Source organism: Euprymna scolopes, chromosome 41, assembly GCF_053919585.1.
Source record: "Euprymna scolopes isolate OS-2025 chromosome 41, ASM5391958v1, whole genome shotgun sequence".
NCBI classification, from domain to species: Eukaryota; Metazoa; Mollusca; class Cephalopoda; order Sepiida; family Sepiolidae; genus Euprymna; species Euprymna scolopes.
In genome coordinates this window covers 19,029,769-19,047,857 of record NC_136522.1, presented here as the reverse complement: position 1 = coordinate 19,047,857, position 18,089 = coordinate 19,029,769, and the positions used below count along the sequence as shown (strand labels likewise).

The window sequence follows — 18,089 nt, the reverse complement described above, 5'->3', positions numbered from 1 at the left end:
GAGATATTATGTTTTTATCTTCCATGTTTAATAATTAGAGCTAGGACAACAGCACATTCTTTTCATTGTTTTGACTCTCGAGTGTGTATCCATTAATATCTTATATGCTTTTATATAGAGTGATGTGGTTCTCAGTTGATTAACTGTGTCTAACTGGGTCGGACATATACTCGAAAGTCCAAACAATGATAAGAATATGCTGTTGCCATAGCCCTATTAATAATAAAGAGAGTGACAACTCAGTTTGAACTAACTATTTGTGATCAAAATCAGCCTTGTAATGGCTACAATTTCCTATTAAAATTATTAAAAATGGTAAAAAGTGATTTTTTATATATAAAAAAATACTTGATCATTTTATGTATTTTTGGAATACGACATTTTCCATCCATGACATGTACATGCTAAAGATTTTTTTTTTTTTTTGTTACACAGGCATAGCCATTTATCAGGGCCCAGAGACCACTCGAGGATAAGGGTTAAGAGTGTAGAGTAGTCAATTGAACAATATAGTAATCGTTAGTAATGGAAATTTGGTAAATTTGTTAACTTAAGTGGAACGACTCAAGAACTTGTTTACGTTGGACTTGAAGACAACCATATTGTAGTCAGCTGGAAAGCAAGAAAACAGAAGACAATTCTGCAATTTAGTTTTTTTAAAATAGGTCTAAATAAGGACCCAATCTGTATAAATAAAACTTGTGTGTGTAAATATTTATCCAATAAACTTTTAAGCTACCAGTCACATAACACTGAAATTAACAGCAAATAGTAATCATACAACAAGCATGGTTTATAACAAGTAAAATCTTTGTTTGAATGGATGAATAACGTGTACAGAAATATATCAGCATGTGTAAACTCATTCATAGCTTGAAGTGGTTTCATTTTAAATCTTATCTATCTGTTGATAGCTCAAACAGTAGGGAATGCGGCTGGAGTGTTAACTGTTTTTGTTTCGATTCTAGTTGATAGCACTCATGTCATTTTTTTTTTTTAATTTTTTGAAATCAGCATTATATCTTGGGTACAATATAATATTCAATAGAGAATTGGCTCTGTAATAATAAATATGAAATATGCATGGATTAAAATATATTTAAGCATGTTTTAGGACCGGGCAAGGCTTGCCCCCCCCCCACCCTCCACCCACTTAGTCTTTATATAAAAATCATAAAATTACATCATTTCTGATGACCTAAAAAATAAAAACTCCCACTATTGACGTTTGGTTAAAAAATAGTGGATTTTTTGCGAATATACTTCAGGTAGCTATTTCCTCTCCCCCCCCCCTTCTTGGAATGGTTTTGTCTAGAGGATAGAAAAATGTGACATGAATGTTTACCAAGGAATATGATTTGGTTTCTCGCGCCATGGGGAGATGTCTGAAAGGGCTGTTATGTTGTTGGCATGGTAAACAATAACAGGCAAATTCTCTTCAGATGAAGCATCTGAGCTGCCATAGCACATTTTTCAACTATACTTATTATCTCCATTCGAGTATAAGCAAAGCCAAGTATAAGTTCCTCAAATTCGGAGAGCTCAGGACTTCCCCAAAAGGGTTTTTTATCATAGTGCCACAAAGACATTTTACTCATTAAGTTTGATATGATTGAATGTATATACATGTTTATTTGTATACAAATAAATGCACATTGGTCTTTATTATAGACCAGGCCTGTGGGCCACAACCCGGCCTGCTAGACCATGTGACCTTTAGATAGTATTTATTTTTTCTTTTGCACTTATGCACTTTAATTTCAATTTTTCCTTTTCTCTTTTCTTTTCTCTTTTCTTTTTTCTTTTCTTTTTTCTTTTCTTTTTTTTCTTTTCTTTTTTTCTTTTCTTTTTTTCTTTTCTTTTTTCTTTTCTTTTTTTTCTTTTCTTTTTTCTTTTCTTTTTTTTCTTTTCTTTCAACAATGACCCATGTATTTTTTTTCCCATAATAACTAACTGTTGTTATTTTTAATGTTTTTTTTTTTTTTTCTTAGGTCAACAACTGCAACATTGGGACGGCCCAGAAGAAGCTGAAGTGAAATCCTTTTTAATTTACAATTTTATTGACAAAACACCAGTGAATCTCATCTAGATGCCATCAGTTTTTTAGTCCTGCCATTTTTTTTTTTTTTTTTTTAGTCTTTTAAAAACTATTTACATGAAAATGAAAATGCACACACATACACACATATACATGTGTGTGTGTGCTGTACAGAAGATCAGAACAACATTAGTACTGTTGGTTTCAAAGACGATCAGAGTTCCCTTTTGGTTGTTCTAATCTTCTATAATACATATATAAATAAATATTACACTCATATTTTTTAATTAATCAAATATTCTGCTGGGTTTCACTCCCACTAACCTAACATATATATATATATATATATATATATATATATATATATATATAATATGGTAAGAAAGATATATATATATGTCTATGTGTATATTTTTTTCTCTCTCAAATATGTGTGTTTGTATACAAGGTGTTTGTGAAATTGATGGTATAAACTTCAAAATTATACCAAATATTCTTTGGACTATTGTTCTCATCTTGAATGTTATTTTCACAACATTTTGGTCAGTGCATCCTCCAACCTTCTTGAGGTGTATCATGTTGAACTCTGGAATCTTTCTGTTGAACTTGGGGAATCTGCGGTGAATTTTGAATGGAACTTATTTTACTTAATCCAAGGGCATAGCATGCTCTCGTTCCATCAGCCATAACTGGATAGAAATCCTAAGTAATTCACAATTGTATTTTTGAGTGTCACCTACACTTCAACCTCTAGAAGATAGTAAAATTCAGGTGTAAAGTTACAAAGTACTATATCCACTATGCCACGGGTCCTTGCGGAATTCTAGTCTGAAATTCTGTGCAGGTTCCTGAGTTCGACGGAAAGATTCAAGATACACTTGAAGAAGTTTGAAGGTTGCATCGAGTGAAACGTGCAAATGACACTCAAGATAAGAAAAATAAGAAGTATCCAAAAAGTACGAATAATCGATCCTCATCTAAAAAATTCAGAATCGTAATACGTTTTTGCTAGGAACAAAAGTGTGGTATCTGTTCTGATATACATTTCATTTCTTTTTTTTTTTCTGTACTTGATATACAAAGGAGACATCCTTCTAGACTGAGACAACTTTTATTTTTGCCTCAATCTAGTGTCCCTTAAAGAAAAAAAAAAAAAAAAAAAAATCTAAAATCTAGTGTCTCTCAACGGCATAATAGTAACAGTGTTTGCTAATGGGTCAGGAGACTAGAGTTGAAATCTCAGTTTAATCATAACAAAGACTTAAAAATTGTACTTTCATGTAATTCAAAGATTCAACATTATATTGTAATTCAAAGATTGTACTTTCATTTAATTCAAAGATTCAACATTATAAGCAGGAACTATCAAGGACAATTGGAGCCCTCCTGAAAAAGGAGTGTCACCCTCCCCTACATCTTGGTGTAGTAGCTAATGAAAAGGGAAGACTTCAGGTTGTCCTTTTTTTCTTCACATTATAAACCAACCTTGTGTCGTACTCTGCCCTCATGGAGGAGGCAAGTAAATCGTGTTTGCATGAACTTTTTTCAGTATTGTCACGTATACGACATAATCCTGAAATTATTGTGCCATCAATTTTCCATACACCTTATATAATTTATGGTTCTTGTCCAAAATTCTTCCTATATTAAAAAACAAAAATAAAGAAAATTCTGTATAGTGTACGACATGACAAAGCAAAAATATATTCCAAAAATCATGTAAATTGATCAAGATGTTTTATTTTTGAATAAGATCAAATTTTATGAGTAACTGAGGACCAGCTGTCTTGTCCACCATTTTGAAAACAATCTAAAAACAATAGGAAGATGATTTAAATTTGTGAAGTTTGTTCTAATGTCTATGAATTCCCATTATCTACTCAAAAATCGTTTTCTTTGTAAAACTAACTTGGAATACGATATTTTAGTTTCATCACGGGCACGTACATTACATAGATTTTTCTTAATTTTTGAATTTTTAGTACTGGGGAAATTCTGAACAAGCACACACACACACACATATATATATATATATATATATATATATATAAATAAATAAATGTAATTAGGCAGTAATCATTCTTTAAAGCATATTAAATTAAATACAATTGCCATTCTGTCTCCATTTCATCTGTTGATCATTTCAAAAATTTGGACAAATTTTATGCAGGTCAGATGAGTAAAGTAAGTACACATTTTCCAAAAGTTATCACAAATTTAATTACAAATTTCAATAAATTTTAATTATTTCTTTATTTTAATCATTTTAATCATAATTTGAACTGCCCCCTTAAGTAAATATTACATCAAATCTCCACACTAACATAATGTACTTGCAATAACCCTTATCCCTGAGTGGCTTCCGGGCCTTGATAAGTTGTGACCACTGTAAAAAAAAAAAAAATCGATCTGAAAATTAAAAAAAATTGACAATTCACATAAAAAAAGTAAACATATCTATAGATTTAGACTTAGAAACTACCTTGGCCTGTGATGCACGAGTCAAAGTCGGCCATTGTTTTCTGATATGAAGCAAGATCCATATTATCGCTTCAGTTATTCCCCCCGTTGCAATCAAATCTCTCAATTGTTTACTTCCAGTTCATTTTTGATTTTCTTCTTTTTTTCATTAAAGCACTTGTTTTGCAATTCTCTCTGTGGCCAATCTTAAAAGTATGTCCAAGCCAGCCTAGACGTCATTGCAGACTATCGGTTGGTTAATGTGGTCTCTGACTTCTTGGTTCATAGTTTGACTGCTCCGTTTGATCCCTACAATCCTAAGACACTTGGAGTCAAATGCATCTAATTTTTTTCTCTTAACAATTTTGAGATATCAAGTTTCAGTTCTCGTTTAGACTTCGAATTGATGAAATCAAATTTTTAATAGCGATTGACATTTCATCTTAGTTCGGAAACCAATTTTTGCCCAAACAATTGTTTTCCTATTTTTCTTGGTTTTAATGTTCAATCTATCAATTGGTGAACACAGGCATCCATTCTGATATCTATTAGTGGATGTAAAGCTAATCAGAGTTTGTAGGTATTATTGCTATTAGCTGAAAACTCCTGTTTTACCTTGCTTAGCTTAGAGGTGGAATCTTCCGAGGCCCAACTACACTGATGAGACACTAGGGTTCCACTCAAGCAACAGCGTTACAATACATAAAATTTAGAAGTTGAACTTATCAATGTCATATAAGATATAGGACTTGATTGGTTACAGTATGGGCCATATAATGAGTCTGTGATGTCTGACTTTCACTATTTCTGTGACCTTGACTGTTGACCTACGTATTTCCAAATTAAATCTGTTCTAAGTTAAACAATGAATGATATATTGATCGTTTTTATAAACTTTTTAGAATATTTTTCTATTTAAAGTATTTTCTCTTCATTCAAAATGTTTACTCATTACATTATACAGCAGGAACGTAAGTCTGTCATAAGACAGCATACCTCTGCCTGCCAATGTAAGGAGTCGAAATGTAATCTCCGACATACTCCTCCATATCGTATGAAGTATTTCCAAAGTTATTCCACGGAAATGTCGATAACTCGTAAGATATTTCTCTGATCAAGTTGAAATCATGTCTGGTTGTTACTGTAATCAAAGAGAATACGATTCATGCATGCAAATTGGAAAAATCGGAAGTTGACATTTCCTCAACATTTCGACCTGGACCAAACTTTACAAAGATCGAGATCATTGAAGCTGCGGGATTTCATTGGCTACAATATGGGCCAATTAGTGAGTTTCTATGATGAACAGAATTGAAGTAATCCTAGAAATGTTACTTTCGTCCCCCCCCCCTCCCTACTTTATTTTATTTGCGTTCACCTCTAACAGGTCATATCACTATTTGGACATAAGGGGCTACTATTTGGGATTAACAAGATTGTTTACATTTAAACATTTCTGCATATCAGTATAGTCAGGAAAACAGGTAGCAGGAAGGGAATTTCAGAGTATAATTGTTCAAGGGAAGAAACTATTAGAGTAAAAAGCTTTCTGGCATTTACGGACCTCAATAGTGAAGGGGTGTGATTTTGTTGCTAAGTGGGTTTGTCGGGGATATATCCGTCGAGGGGGGCCTAAATGCAACAAGTTCATTAAAATACATTCCATTAAAATACTTGTAAAACAGGCACAGCGATACAACATCGCAGTGATGGGACAGGGGTTGGAGTTTAGTTGACAAAGTGAGACTTATTAGGTTGAAGGCTCTTTTGGACTCTATCCAAGAGGAAGAGACTAGTGGTAGGATGCACCAGCCCAGGTGTGACAATAATACTCTATGCATGGCTGAATGGTAACTCTGTAAAAGTACTCTCAGGTGTGAGTTGTCTTCTAGCACGATAGAGGAAACCTACCTTTGCAGCAGCCTTTGCAATGTCCTTTTCCATGAAGGTGACATCCCCAAATTAAATCAGTTCTAACTTAAATCATGACTGATAGTTTGACCAAGTTTAGTGACGATTGGTCCAGAATTGTAGACATTTGAATGGAAGCAAACAAATTCAACTGAAATCATAATCTCCACATTAAAAGTAATAAGAAACTTCAAGAATTAGAAATAGAACAAAGGTTGCTTATTTAGAATTGTGCTTCATAAAAAATACAGAAATCTTTGATGTATGTATTAGTCATGAATGAAGGTGTCATAATCTGAAAATTGCATAATATTAAATAGTTTTTTGGGGTTTTTTTTAAGAAAGAAAATAAAATTTTACGATTTTCAGGGATTAAAGTTTTAATTATTTTGAATACAAACACAATCTCTGTAGTCTAATTGAATTGCCGACCTTGAATTTTGGTAAAATTTAAAACAATATGGCTGCTCCTGGCCTCCCTCTCACTTCCTCATAAAATTTGATTTCAACTCTGTTGAAACGAAATGTTCAATGAAATGTTTAAACTCTGGTCTCTGCAGTAACAATGCTATATGGATATCTTTACAATTCCTCTGGAAGATAAGTGGAAAACTTGATAAATTTAAAAAAAAAAAACTTATATCTTACAGTTTGACTTGCGTAAAGCAAATTTTGGAAAGAATATGTAAAAACTTGTGCGGTTTGATTTGTTTTCATTTTGGAATTAATATTTGAATGATTGTTTTTAAAAATTTTATATTTGCGTCCTTTTTTCTTCTGTACATATCACTCTTTGACCGTTTTCCTTTTTTTTATGTGCCCCCTCATTTCTGTCTTGTTCCCGTGTGTGTGTGTGCTTCCTGCTTTCTCTTGCATGTGGTGTGTACCTCTCCCTTTCTTTTCTCCTCTCTCTCTCATATGTTTGTCCTCTATTTCTCACATGTGTACCTCTTTTTATGTGTGCGTGTGTACTTCTTCCTTTTCTTGTGTGTGATGTATACAGGGTGTAACGATAAGATTGTCGCCTTAGAAAAGACTACATGATTCGATTTCCATTTTATGAAAACCGATTTTCTTTTTATATCATCTTCTAGTTGGCCAGTTGTGTATAAATCCCAAGAGTGATAGAACCTTCTATCATGTCTGAAAGTGACACAATGTTCAACAAGTGAGATCAGAGATGCACCGCAGTACAACTCGTGCTCTCTACCGATCCAAGTTACGACAACATGACCATTGCTAGCACCCTCAAAATGCATTACTGGATTGCCACAAATAGCAGGAACAAGCCCAAGATGATTAAAAAGTTTCCGACCACGGTTATAGTCTTTGGTGTAGCTTGAAGTGAGGGCCGCATCATGCTACCTCACATCTTTGAAGTCAGCTTAAAAGTCAACACCAAAGTGTACCTGGACATGCTGTAGAGTTTGGTGATCCCCTGGTGCAATCAGGTGGCCACTGGTAGATCCTGGGTGTGGCAGTAGGACTCGGCGCCGGCCCAGAAGTCCAAAGAGACCCAGGGTTGGCTTCAGAAGCAGTGCTATAACTTTATACCCTTCTTCACTGGGTCATCTCCTCCCCTGATCTGTCTTGCTAGACTACTTCATTTGGTGATATGTCAAGAGCATCACCAACATGACCTCTCACAACACCAAAGCCAGCCTGATTAATGCCATTTGCCAAGTATTTGTTGAGCTCTCGCCGGCTCTTGTGGAAAAAACATGCTCTCAGTTCTGGGTCCGTATCAAAGCCGTGATTGAGGCTGAAGGCGATTACATTGAAGAGATGTCAGTTCTACTACATAATCAAGTTGCCTAAATTGATTTTTTTCAATAAAATTTTTAAAATAAAGCTGTAGTGTTGTTTTCTTTAGGGCGACAAATTTATAGTTCCACCCTGCATCTTTCCTTTTCTTGTGTGTTTGTATTGTGTGTGCATATTTCGTGTGTGATGTGTACATGAAATCAATCTCTTGATGAAAATGTCGATATGTGTGTATCTTGTATATCATTTCTTGAACTTATGATATTATGAATTGTTTACAATCATCAATTTGCTTTGCCATTAAATAACCCCTAAAAGGGTTGATATGCTGTTATAAAGATAAACCAAACTATCAGATATCAATTTTGGCTGTTGTATTTTCTGCCATTATTATTTATCCTTGTGCCATTTCAAGGAATTTCAAATTGAACACTTTATTTAATCAAAGTCATTAAAAAAAATGTATCAATATTATTAAATAGAAAAAGAAAAATATTCAAATTGTTAACTGTTTTTTATTGTTTCATACAATCAATGTTTTGGTTGATTTTTTATTTTTTTTCTTGCTTTTCTTTTCTTGTTTTTTTTTTTGTTTTTTTTTTTGTATTTTTCCTTTATGGGGGATTGAACCTCACACACTACATAAAAATTCATTTATATTTATAAAAATTATTTTTATAAATAAATGTCTATTTTCCACTGGCATATTTGTTCAATAATAGCAGACGGGTTTATGGAAAGGTTAAGAGTTGGAGGGAGTTGCACCAAACAGGTTATGCAAATCACATAATTTTCAAGTGTCCCCTCCCTCATCAATTTCCTCTTCCATTTTTTAGCTGGCAAGACTTGAATGAAAGATGTTTTTATCAGATATCCTCAAAACTGCAGACACAGATGAAGAGCGACTAATCTCTCTTTCTCCCTGTCTCTCTCCTCTCTATCTTCTTCCCCCCTCGCTACACTCTTTCCCCTCCTCTTTTTATTTCTTTCTTTATTTCTTTTTTCTCTTTTCTTTTTCCTCTCACTTTCTCTCTCTCCCCTACTCTCTCTTTCTACCTCTCTGTCTTTTTCTTTCTCATTCTTTCTCTCTCGTACAAGTATGTTCTGCTATCTATTACAGTATAAAACTCAAATTGCCTTGCTTGGCCATTGAAATCCAGTCTACAGCTTCCGGTTTAAAAAATTCTGCACGTGCGTAATTAAATAAAAACAAAGGCATGCATAAAAAAAAAATTTTTTTTAATTTTTTCACATTTAAAATATGCAAATAAAAACAAAACTAAATTCCTACTGCTTTTTTTTATTTTTCATCTGCACTTTACAAATTTTATTTGTATTTTTCATTGCAAGTTGGAATCGTTTTCAATTTTTTTTTTTTTTTTTTTTTTTTTTTTTTTTTTTTTTTTTTTTTTTTTTAAGAAAAAACTTTGAATTCAATCTGAGATTCTTCAGGAAATGCCACAAAAGTTTTTAGTAGTAAGATTCTTTAATTTGAAAAAAAAACAAACTTTTTCATTTATTTTTTTAAAAGCTTAAAACTTTAATTATTTTTTCATACTACAATTTAAGATGCTAAAATCAACACAAAACCAATTAGAAAAATATTAACAAAAAAGAAGCTGATATTTGGGCGTGACAATGAATTCTCTGGAAAAGTATGCAATGCTGACTAAAGAGTGAAATTTAATATTTATTAAACAAGTTTGATGACTTTTTAAAGAATCAAAATTAATAACATTAAGTAAAAGTGCTCTAGCAGACCAACTAAAGATTTGCCTTTTAAAAGTTGATTTTTAGAGATATTCCACTTTTTCCTAAGATTAAAAACTTTGTTTCATTTAGATTCAACAAACTTGTTCAATAAATGTTTTTGCAATGTTAAATGTTTTGTATTGGTTTTAGCGTCCCAAATTCTTGTGTGAAAAAAATGAATTAAAAAGGTTTTAAACTAAATTATATGCCTACAGAATCTAAAATTTAAATAATTTAAAATATGTCAAAATAAAAACATAAATTAAACTGTTTACATGGAAAAATGTTTAGCTTTTAAAAATAAAATATCAGCTTTTTTTTTTTTTTTTTTTTTTTTTTTTTTCAAATAAAAATTAAAATGATTCTGAATATAGCTAAATGAAAAAATGTTTAAAACTGTTCCAAAAAAATTAAAATGAAAGAAAAACTAAATTAAATGAAAAAAAATAGTAAAAGTCTAACTTGTTTAATAAATATATTTAACTCTGCAATTTGTGTTGTATACTTTTCTAGAGGATTTTTTGTCAAGCTCAAATATCATCTTCTTTTTGTTTTGTTTCTTTCAAAGAAAAATTAAAATAAGTTTTTGTTTTTTTTTCACAGAAATTAATAGGAAAAAACAAACATACAAAAAATAGGGAGCTAAAGTGGCCCAAAAGTAGGTGCTCACTCTACTCTAATGTCTTAGTAAAATAGTTATCTCCCTCAGATCAGTGGCGAGATATCCAACAGTGCCGGCAAAAGTCAGAGCCGTTGATTTGTAATTAGTGCTTTTGTTAAAAGTCGCCCTTCTTTGTTTTCAAAGCCATTTAGCGGAACTTACATCAGACAAATTTTAAGGTTTGGATGACCAGCACTATATAATGTAGCTGGTTTTTTTTGTTTTTTGTTTTTTTAAGAAAATATAAAAATAGATGTTCTGGTATCTTTTTATTTGGTTTCCACCTTAACGTTTTACTTTTAAAATGACAACCTTTATAGGTTTTTATTTTATAGAAAACGAATATCGCATTTAAATTTTCTGCAAATAAGTAGTTTTCCGGATATAAAACAATGTTAGTCTTTGTTAAAACTGGTGGCCATTGCTGTACGTGTAAGCGCACATATTTTTGCCATAATTAATATACTCACTATTTCATAGCTAGCCATAACATATACTGACCCAACGGGTCATGGGTCGTCTAGTCTTTCAATAAAGATGTTATAAACTAAGGAAAATTAGTGTCTTCACATCAACAAACGCACAACGAAAATAGGATTCCCAACAAGATCAACTTGTGTGCGTAAACAACTTCATACATCCATCAGTAACAATGTATATAACACGTATTGCTTTCACTAACAATCATGAGCATGGTTATATATAACTGTTCTGCTGTTCCATGATCCAAACTTGTGACCTGACATACCATTAATTAACTCCAATATAACATCCTTAACATTCAACCTCCGTGACCGTCATCTATTATATAAAAGGCAAAATGTGTGTGTGCGCTTTTCCGCGATGTCTGCAAAAGGCTTCTTTCGGAAAAGCGCTCGCTCGCTTCACAACTTCTTAAAACTGTTTATATCATCCATAAATTGTAATATCTCAGAGTTACCCGCGGACCAGTTTTTCAATTGACCTGATTAAAAACTGTCCCGCACAAAATCGCCGTCACGTCAATCAAAAACGAGCACCTGTTTGTTTGTTTTTTCACACTTTTTTCCAACTGCGCGTCGGAAAAGCTTCCTTTTTTTTCAAACCCACCTCTTTTTTTTCACACACACCCAAAAACACCCGGGCAACGCCGGGTACCCAAGCTAGTCTATAATATAAATCTCACCTGTCTGTTTAAATGTATGTATGTTTGCATGTCTACCTAAAACTTTCGACAGAGACGACAGATTTTCACAAGATCAGTATCATTTTGAAGCTCAACCCTTCAGACGACAAATATTGAAAAATTGGCCAAAAACATTAATTTCTTCACCCTCAACTGGGAACTTGTCTACAGGGAGAGATCGCTTTTTTCGCTGATATTTTCAAGTTATTGCCTCTTTTCAATTGTCTAGCCTTAATTTAAAACTATGTCACTTCCGGTTTGGTGATGGGCACAACAGCAAATATGTTCTTTTCCTCTTTCGCAGTACGGGTTCAAGCCTGCCTACCTGCCTACTATCACTTTTGTTTTTTGCTCAACACACACCTCCAGGCTAGTCTATAATATAAATCTCACCTGTCTGTTTAAATGTATGTCTGCCTAAAACTTTAGGCAGAGGCGATGGATTTTCACGAAATCAGTATCATTTTGAAGCTCAACTCTTTGAACGACAAATATTGAAAAATTGGCTAAAAACATTAATTCCTTCACCCTCAACTGGGCACTTTTCTACAAGGAGGGGTCGCTTTTTTTCCGCCGATATGTTCCAAAGTCATCTCCTCTTTCTGATTGACTAGCCTTAATTTAAACTTTCGCCACTTCCAGTTTGGCAATGGACGCAAGGGCAAAGACATCACGTTTTTTTTTTTTTTTTTTTTTTTTTTTTTCCAAGTTCTTTCTGGTACAGGTTCGAGCCTGCCTGCCTACTACTATTTTTTTTTTTTTTTTTTTTACATTTTGCTCAACACATGCCTCCAGACACCTGGGCAATTTGGGAGAAATAAACCTTATATTTTATTTTACACATGTAGTAAATCTCAGGAGAGTGTTCATTCTGCAAAGAACTGTAATCTTGCTTAACTATAGAAACTGTTTATATTTCTTTTATTCCAATACAGTTTCTTAGCGTTTGGAATATGTCCCTCGATCCTCTTAGTATAGAATTGAGTCTATTGAATTTCCCAGACAGGATGGCGCTCTGACCATTGATTGTCATTTCCTTGGTGGTCAGATATTCCATTCCAGTGAATAGCTGAAAGACTAGCCCTGCACTATCGGCCAAGCTCCAACCTCTGTCCCATCATCATCACAATGTTGCATCCCCTGTGTCTGTTTTACGACTACTTTAATAGTATGTGCTCTGATAAGTCATAGCACTTCCAAGTTTTTTCTAAACTGACAAACCTTTCTGCGATTTGACTATTTATTATATTAGAATCAAAGAAATCGTTCAATTAAAAGACAATTTCTTCTTATACACTAGCATGGGTGCCCAGCATTGCCCGGGTATTTGGAGGTGTGTGTTGAGCAAAAAAAGAATTGGTAGTAGGCAGGCAGGCACGAACCCATACCGTGAAGGAGGAAAAGAATGTGAAAAAAAAAAGTGATGTCTTTGCTGTTGTGTCCATCGCCAAACCGGCCTCTGTCGAAAGTTTTAAGCAGACATACAAACATACATACATACATTTAAACAGACAGGTGAGATTTATATTATAGGTGGCACTTTGTGAGTGTGTGTGTAAGAGAGTTTATTCCAAAACAGCTGGACTGATTTTTTTTTTTTTTTTTTTTTTTTTTTTTTAAATTAAATTTCACACAAATGTACTTTGTGTCTGGCAGTGTTCTTAGATAGGTTTTGTATTGTAACATTACACATGGGACCCAACAAGCAGCAAAATTGCACCTTTTCTCTATTGGGATCCCTAGAGGCCAAATGCTTTCTATTAAAATAGTTTCTTACCTCGAACTGCTACACTTTGGAATTCCCTCCATGTTCCCACCTTTCCTTATCGGACTAAACTGCAGAAGTTTAACTGTACTGTGAACAGACATCTCGTAGCTCAACTCCCTACAATCTCCCAAATAGAAGCCACTTACGTCCAAATGGCAATACGCTTTTGGGTGAAAAAGAGTTGAAAGAAATCTAGGATTTATGGTCGAAATTATATTGAGGAAACGAAGCAGTTAAGGGTTATACAGAGTTTGCTTCGCAAAGAGAATCAACAACTTGTCAAACAGTGAGGACTTACTGTAACCAACATGACAGCAGACAGCATTGGGAGTCCTTAGCAATAATGATAATATTATGTACAGCAAGAGCATAACTAAGTTATACTAACAAATTTTGTTTTTATTGGAGCATGACTAGAGATACAGCCATTGGGCTACGTAGGTACAATATGGGCTAATTAGTGAGTTTCTATGATGAACAGAATTGAAGTTATCCCAGAAATGTGACCTTTTTTTTTTTTGCGTTCACCCCTAACAAGGCATATCGCCATTTAGATATAAGGGGCTACTATTTGGGATTAACAAGATGTTGGTTTACATTACATTTAAATTTCTGCATATCAGTATAGTCAGGAGAGCAGGTAACAGGAAGGGAATTCCAAAGTATAACTGTTCGAGGGAAGAAGCTTTTTTCTTTTTTTTTTTTTTCTTTTTTTTTTTTTCTTTTTTTACATAGGCATCACCACATTATCAAGGCCAAGAGGCCACTCAAGGATAAGGGTTAAAGAGTGTACAGTAGAAATTGGACAATATAGTAATCATTAGTAATGAAAATTTGGTAAAGTTGATAACTTATAACTTGGAACGACTCATCAAGAACTTATTTACGTTAGACTTGAAGACAACCATATTGTAGTCAGCCGGAAAGCAGGAAAATGGAAGACAATTCCACAGGCGTGCAGTTCTAAGAAAGAAGCTTTGTTCATGGAATCTACGTTTAGGTTTAGGCACAGATAAAGTGTGAGGGAAATTATTGATAGTGTTTTCAGCTAGACGAGTGTTTCTTGTGAAAGTTTGGCGAGGGGGGACCATAGATTGAAGCTCAGTCGAACACTTTCCATGAAAATAACGATACATCAGAGACAAACTCGCAACATCTCTTCTGTGAGATAGAGGTTGCAAGGAAGAGAAAAGGACATCTCCTACTAGGCTACGAAGTCTATTTTGAACTCTATTAAGGCAGGACAAGTCCTTTCTAGCAGCTCCTGCCCAGATGTGGCAACAGTATTCCATCCTTGGACGTACCTGGCTCTTATATAGATAGAGAATAGCATCAGCAGTGAGATATCTACCGGACCGATAGAAAGATCCCACCATTTTTCCAGCGGCCTTGGCAACAGATTTGATGTACGTGTTCCATTTAAGATCAGGAGTAATGGTCAAGCCAAGAAGCTTGTCAAAACTTGAGGCCTCCTGAAGACGAGAGCCATTCATTTCAATTGATGCCAGATGTGGATCAGAATGTTGATGATGTAAAGAGAGAAGCTTGGTTTTAGATGCTTTCTGGCATTTAGGGACCTCAACAGTGAAGGGGTGTGATTTTGTTGCTAAGCGGGTTTGTTGGGGATAAGTGCAACAAGTTCATCAAAATGCATTCCATTAAAATACATGTAAAACAGCTACAGAGATACAACATTGCGGTGATGAGACAGAGGTTGGAGTTTAGTTGACAAAGTGGAGCCTATTAGGTTGAAGGCTCCTTTTTTGGACTCTATCAAATTATTTTGTTTTTATCGGAGCATGACTAGAGATACAGCCATTGAGCTACACAGGTACAGATTTTAGTACATCATCTTTACAGTGCTTTTTTTCTCTTTCAGCATTCTTCCACCATACCCTCTAGACATACCGTTCTCGCATCGAATGTAATCTGTTTATCTTGTAGAGGGTGGAATGATAAAGTTATCGCCCTAAAGAAAACAACGCTACAGCTTTATTTTAAAATGAAGTGAGCAGGACATGACTATCCCGTCGCTGGCAACAGCTCCAAACACCATGACAGATGCAGGATGTTTACTCTGCATGACTGGAGGAATACCAGAAGGTTCATTTGCGATAACTTGAGTCTCTGTGGTTGGAGACTTCGTCTAGCACAAACTTATTCGCCCACAAAAATGCGTTCGATACCACCATGGTGTTTCAGATGATTGATTAGCAAGGGGGCTTCTCTCTTTATGAATGATCTTAGATTTCGCTATAAGAATGTTATGACGTCGTTTGCAATATGACTTCATACCAAGATCTTTCTGTACTGCATTAGAAATGGTCATTTTGGTTACATTCCACTTTTTTTTGCGAGTTCAGCTATTGACTCTTATGGATTTGTTGCAACGGATCATTTCAAGCCACTGAGAAACGTTTTGGTGCGGATTTTATCACTTTATTCAGACTGTGAGCCTTTGGATGTCTTTACCTTCTCTTAAGTTCTCTACAACATGATAAACCGTCCTAGGAGCATAGTCAGTGTCTCTGATAATATCAGACGTGTTATGCCCAGTGCAGAACGATTCTGCAATAACTATTCTATGGTTAAATTCTACAATGCCATTCATTTTTTTTAATATTTTTCGATGGCTAATCTGGAACATCAGACTCTAAAGAGTACAGCAATTAGCATTTCAGATTGATAATACCGCTTTAACAAACCCAAATTGCTGATTGAAATTACTGCCAATTTATCGTTTACACCCTGTACTTGTGACTGAAACTACCGCTCTGATGCTCAAAATGTGCATGTCTCTAAGTCTTTAGCACACTGGTTGGCCGTTCACTGTAAAATGCTGTGGATTGAGTTCTTCTGGTAGGTTTTTTTGGTGAATGGCTGGTTGTGGTAAATAACTGGCTTTTCGAATCAAAGCAATTCAATAATAACTCAGAGATCATTTTCTTATAAACAAGAATAATTATTCATAAGATATTTCAGGGTACACTTTGTGCAAAGGAGAATGAAATTCTTCGGGTTTCAAGATGCACAACCTTTTAAACTTTTGTTCAGGCAGCTTCTCAGTCAGAGGAGGAAGAGCTGTTCAACTTAGCTCTTTTGGGGAGGTTATCTAGCCCTGGGTAAGAGCCCAAAGCTGAGGTGTATATGCAGTGATGGCCAGCAGGCAAGTCCTCTTCATTTGCCAAACAATGTTTTTTTTTTTTTTTTTATGGAATCCTAATTCTGACCACCATTTCTTTGAGATTAACATTTCCTCTTCTATCCTTTAGAGATTATCCTTTCCTTTCTATTGTCTTTCTCTTCTCTTTTTTTTTCTTCTGAATCTCTTTTCTCCCTCTCTCTTAAGCCATATGTCTCTTAGATTCTCTTTTTCCTTTTTCTTTCTTTCTCTCAAACCACTTTTTTTGTTTGCCTCTCCCCTCCTTTGTTTGAAAGAAACTTTATTATCAACTATGCCGGAGGTCTTCCCCATCTTTCAAGTTAATTCTTATCACCTACAAGGCAGTCTGTCTTTTAAAATAAAACACGTGATCTACTGCCAATATCTTCATAGATGTCAAGGCAGACTCCTTTCATTTTTTTGTTACCATATCAGCAATAAAAACATTCACTGTTTTCTTCCCAATTTGGCCTATCTTAGACCTTGTGCCGAATACCCCACCTAATCTTTAACCCATAAGCAAATTATTGATATTACCCGGCGCATGCCGCAGCGTTACATCTGCCCTTTTCTTTTTCTTGTCATTTACAAGCAAATGACACCCAAGTATCCTGCATCCGAAATGCTGACCCGAAAATAGTAAGTCTACAAAGGAAATCAATAAAAGGAAACTGACAAAATTTGTCCATGCAAAATGTTCTCGTTTAATGGTTCTGGTTATACTGCTGTATATACTTGTTTTTTGTTTGTTTGTCTTTTTTTTACATAGAAATAACCATTTATCCTCGAGTGGCTTCTGTGCCTTGATAAAGAGTGTACAGTAGTCAATGGGACAATATCATAGTAATCGTTAGTAGTGTAAATTTGGTAAATTGGATTACTTAAACACTGCTCATCAAGAACTTGTTTACGTTGGAATTGAAAATGACCATATTGTAGTCAGCTGGAAAGCAGGCGAACGGAAGACAGTTCCATAGGTGTACAGTTCTAAGAAAGAAACTTTGTTCGTGGAATCCACGCTTAGGTTTAGGCACAGATAAAGAGTGGGGGAAACTATTGATCGTGTTTTCGGCTAGACGAGTGTTTTTCCTGAAAGTTTGGCGAGGGGAGACCATAGATTGAAGCTGAGACGAGCACTTGTCATGAATTTAAATATAACGATAAAGCAGGGATAGGCTTCTGTGAGAAAGAGGTTGCAAGGAAGAGAAAATGGCAACACCTACTAGGCTACAAAGTCTGTTTTGAACTCTATCAAGGCAGGATAAGGTCTTTCTAGCAGCTCCTAAACTATTTTTAATAGTTTGCATTGAAGACGGAAGCTTTTAGCAGATAAGTTGTTTAATTGTAATATGTATTCTGTTTTAATAGATGCAAATGTTAATATTATTTATATTTATTTCAGTTTTT

General features: G+C 34.4%; 1 protein-coding gene across 1 annotated transcript in view; it reads left to right on the top strand.

The window, feature by feature from the left end:
• Window positions 1-2,156, top strand: part of LOC145266378 (carboxy-terminal kinesin 2-like) — an 81,967-nt gene extending 79,811 nt beyond the window's left edge. The window contains exon 15 of the mRNA XM_080122010.1: window positions 1,992-2,156. Within this exon, the coding sequence (XP_079978136.1) occupies window positions 1,992-2,036 (45 nt within the window). The 3' untranslated portion in view covers window positions 2,037-2,156. The remainder of the gene's footprint in view (window positions 1-1,991) is intronic.
• Window positions 2,157-18,089: the final 15,933 nt, after the last annotated feature.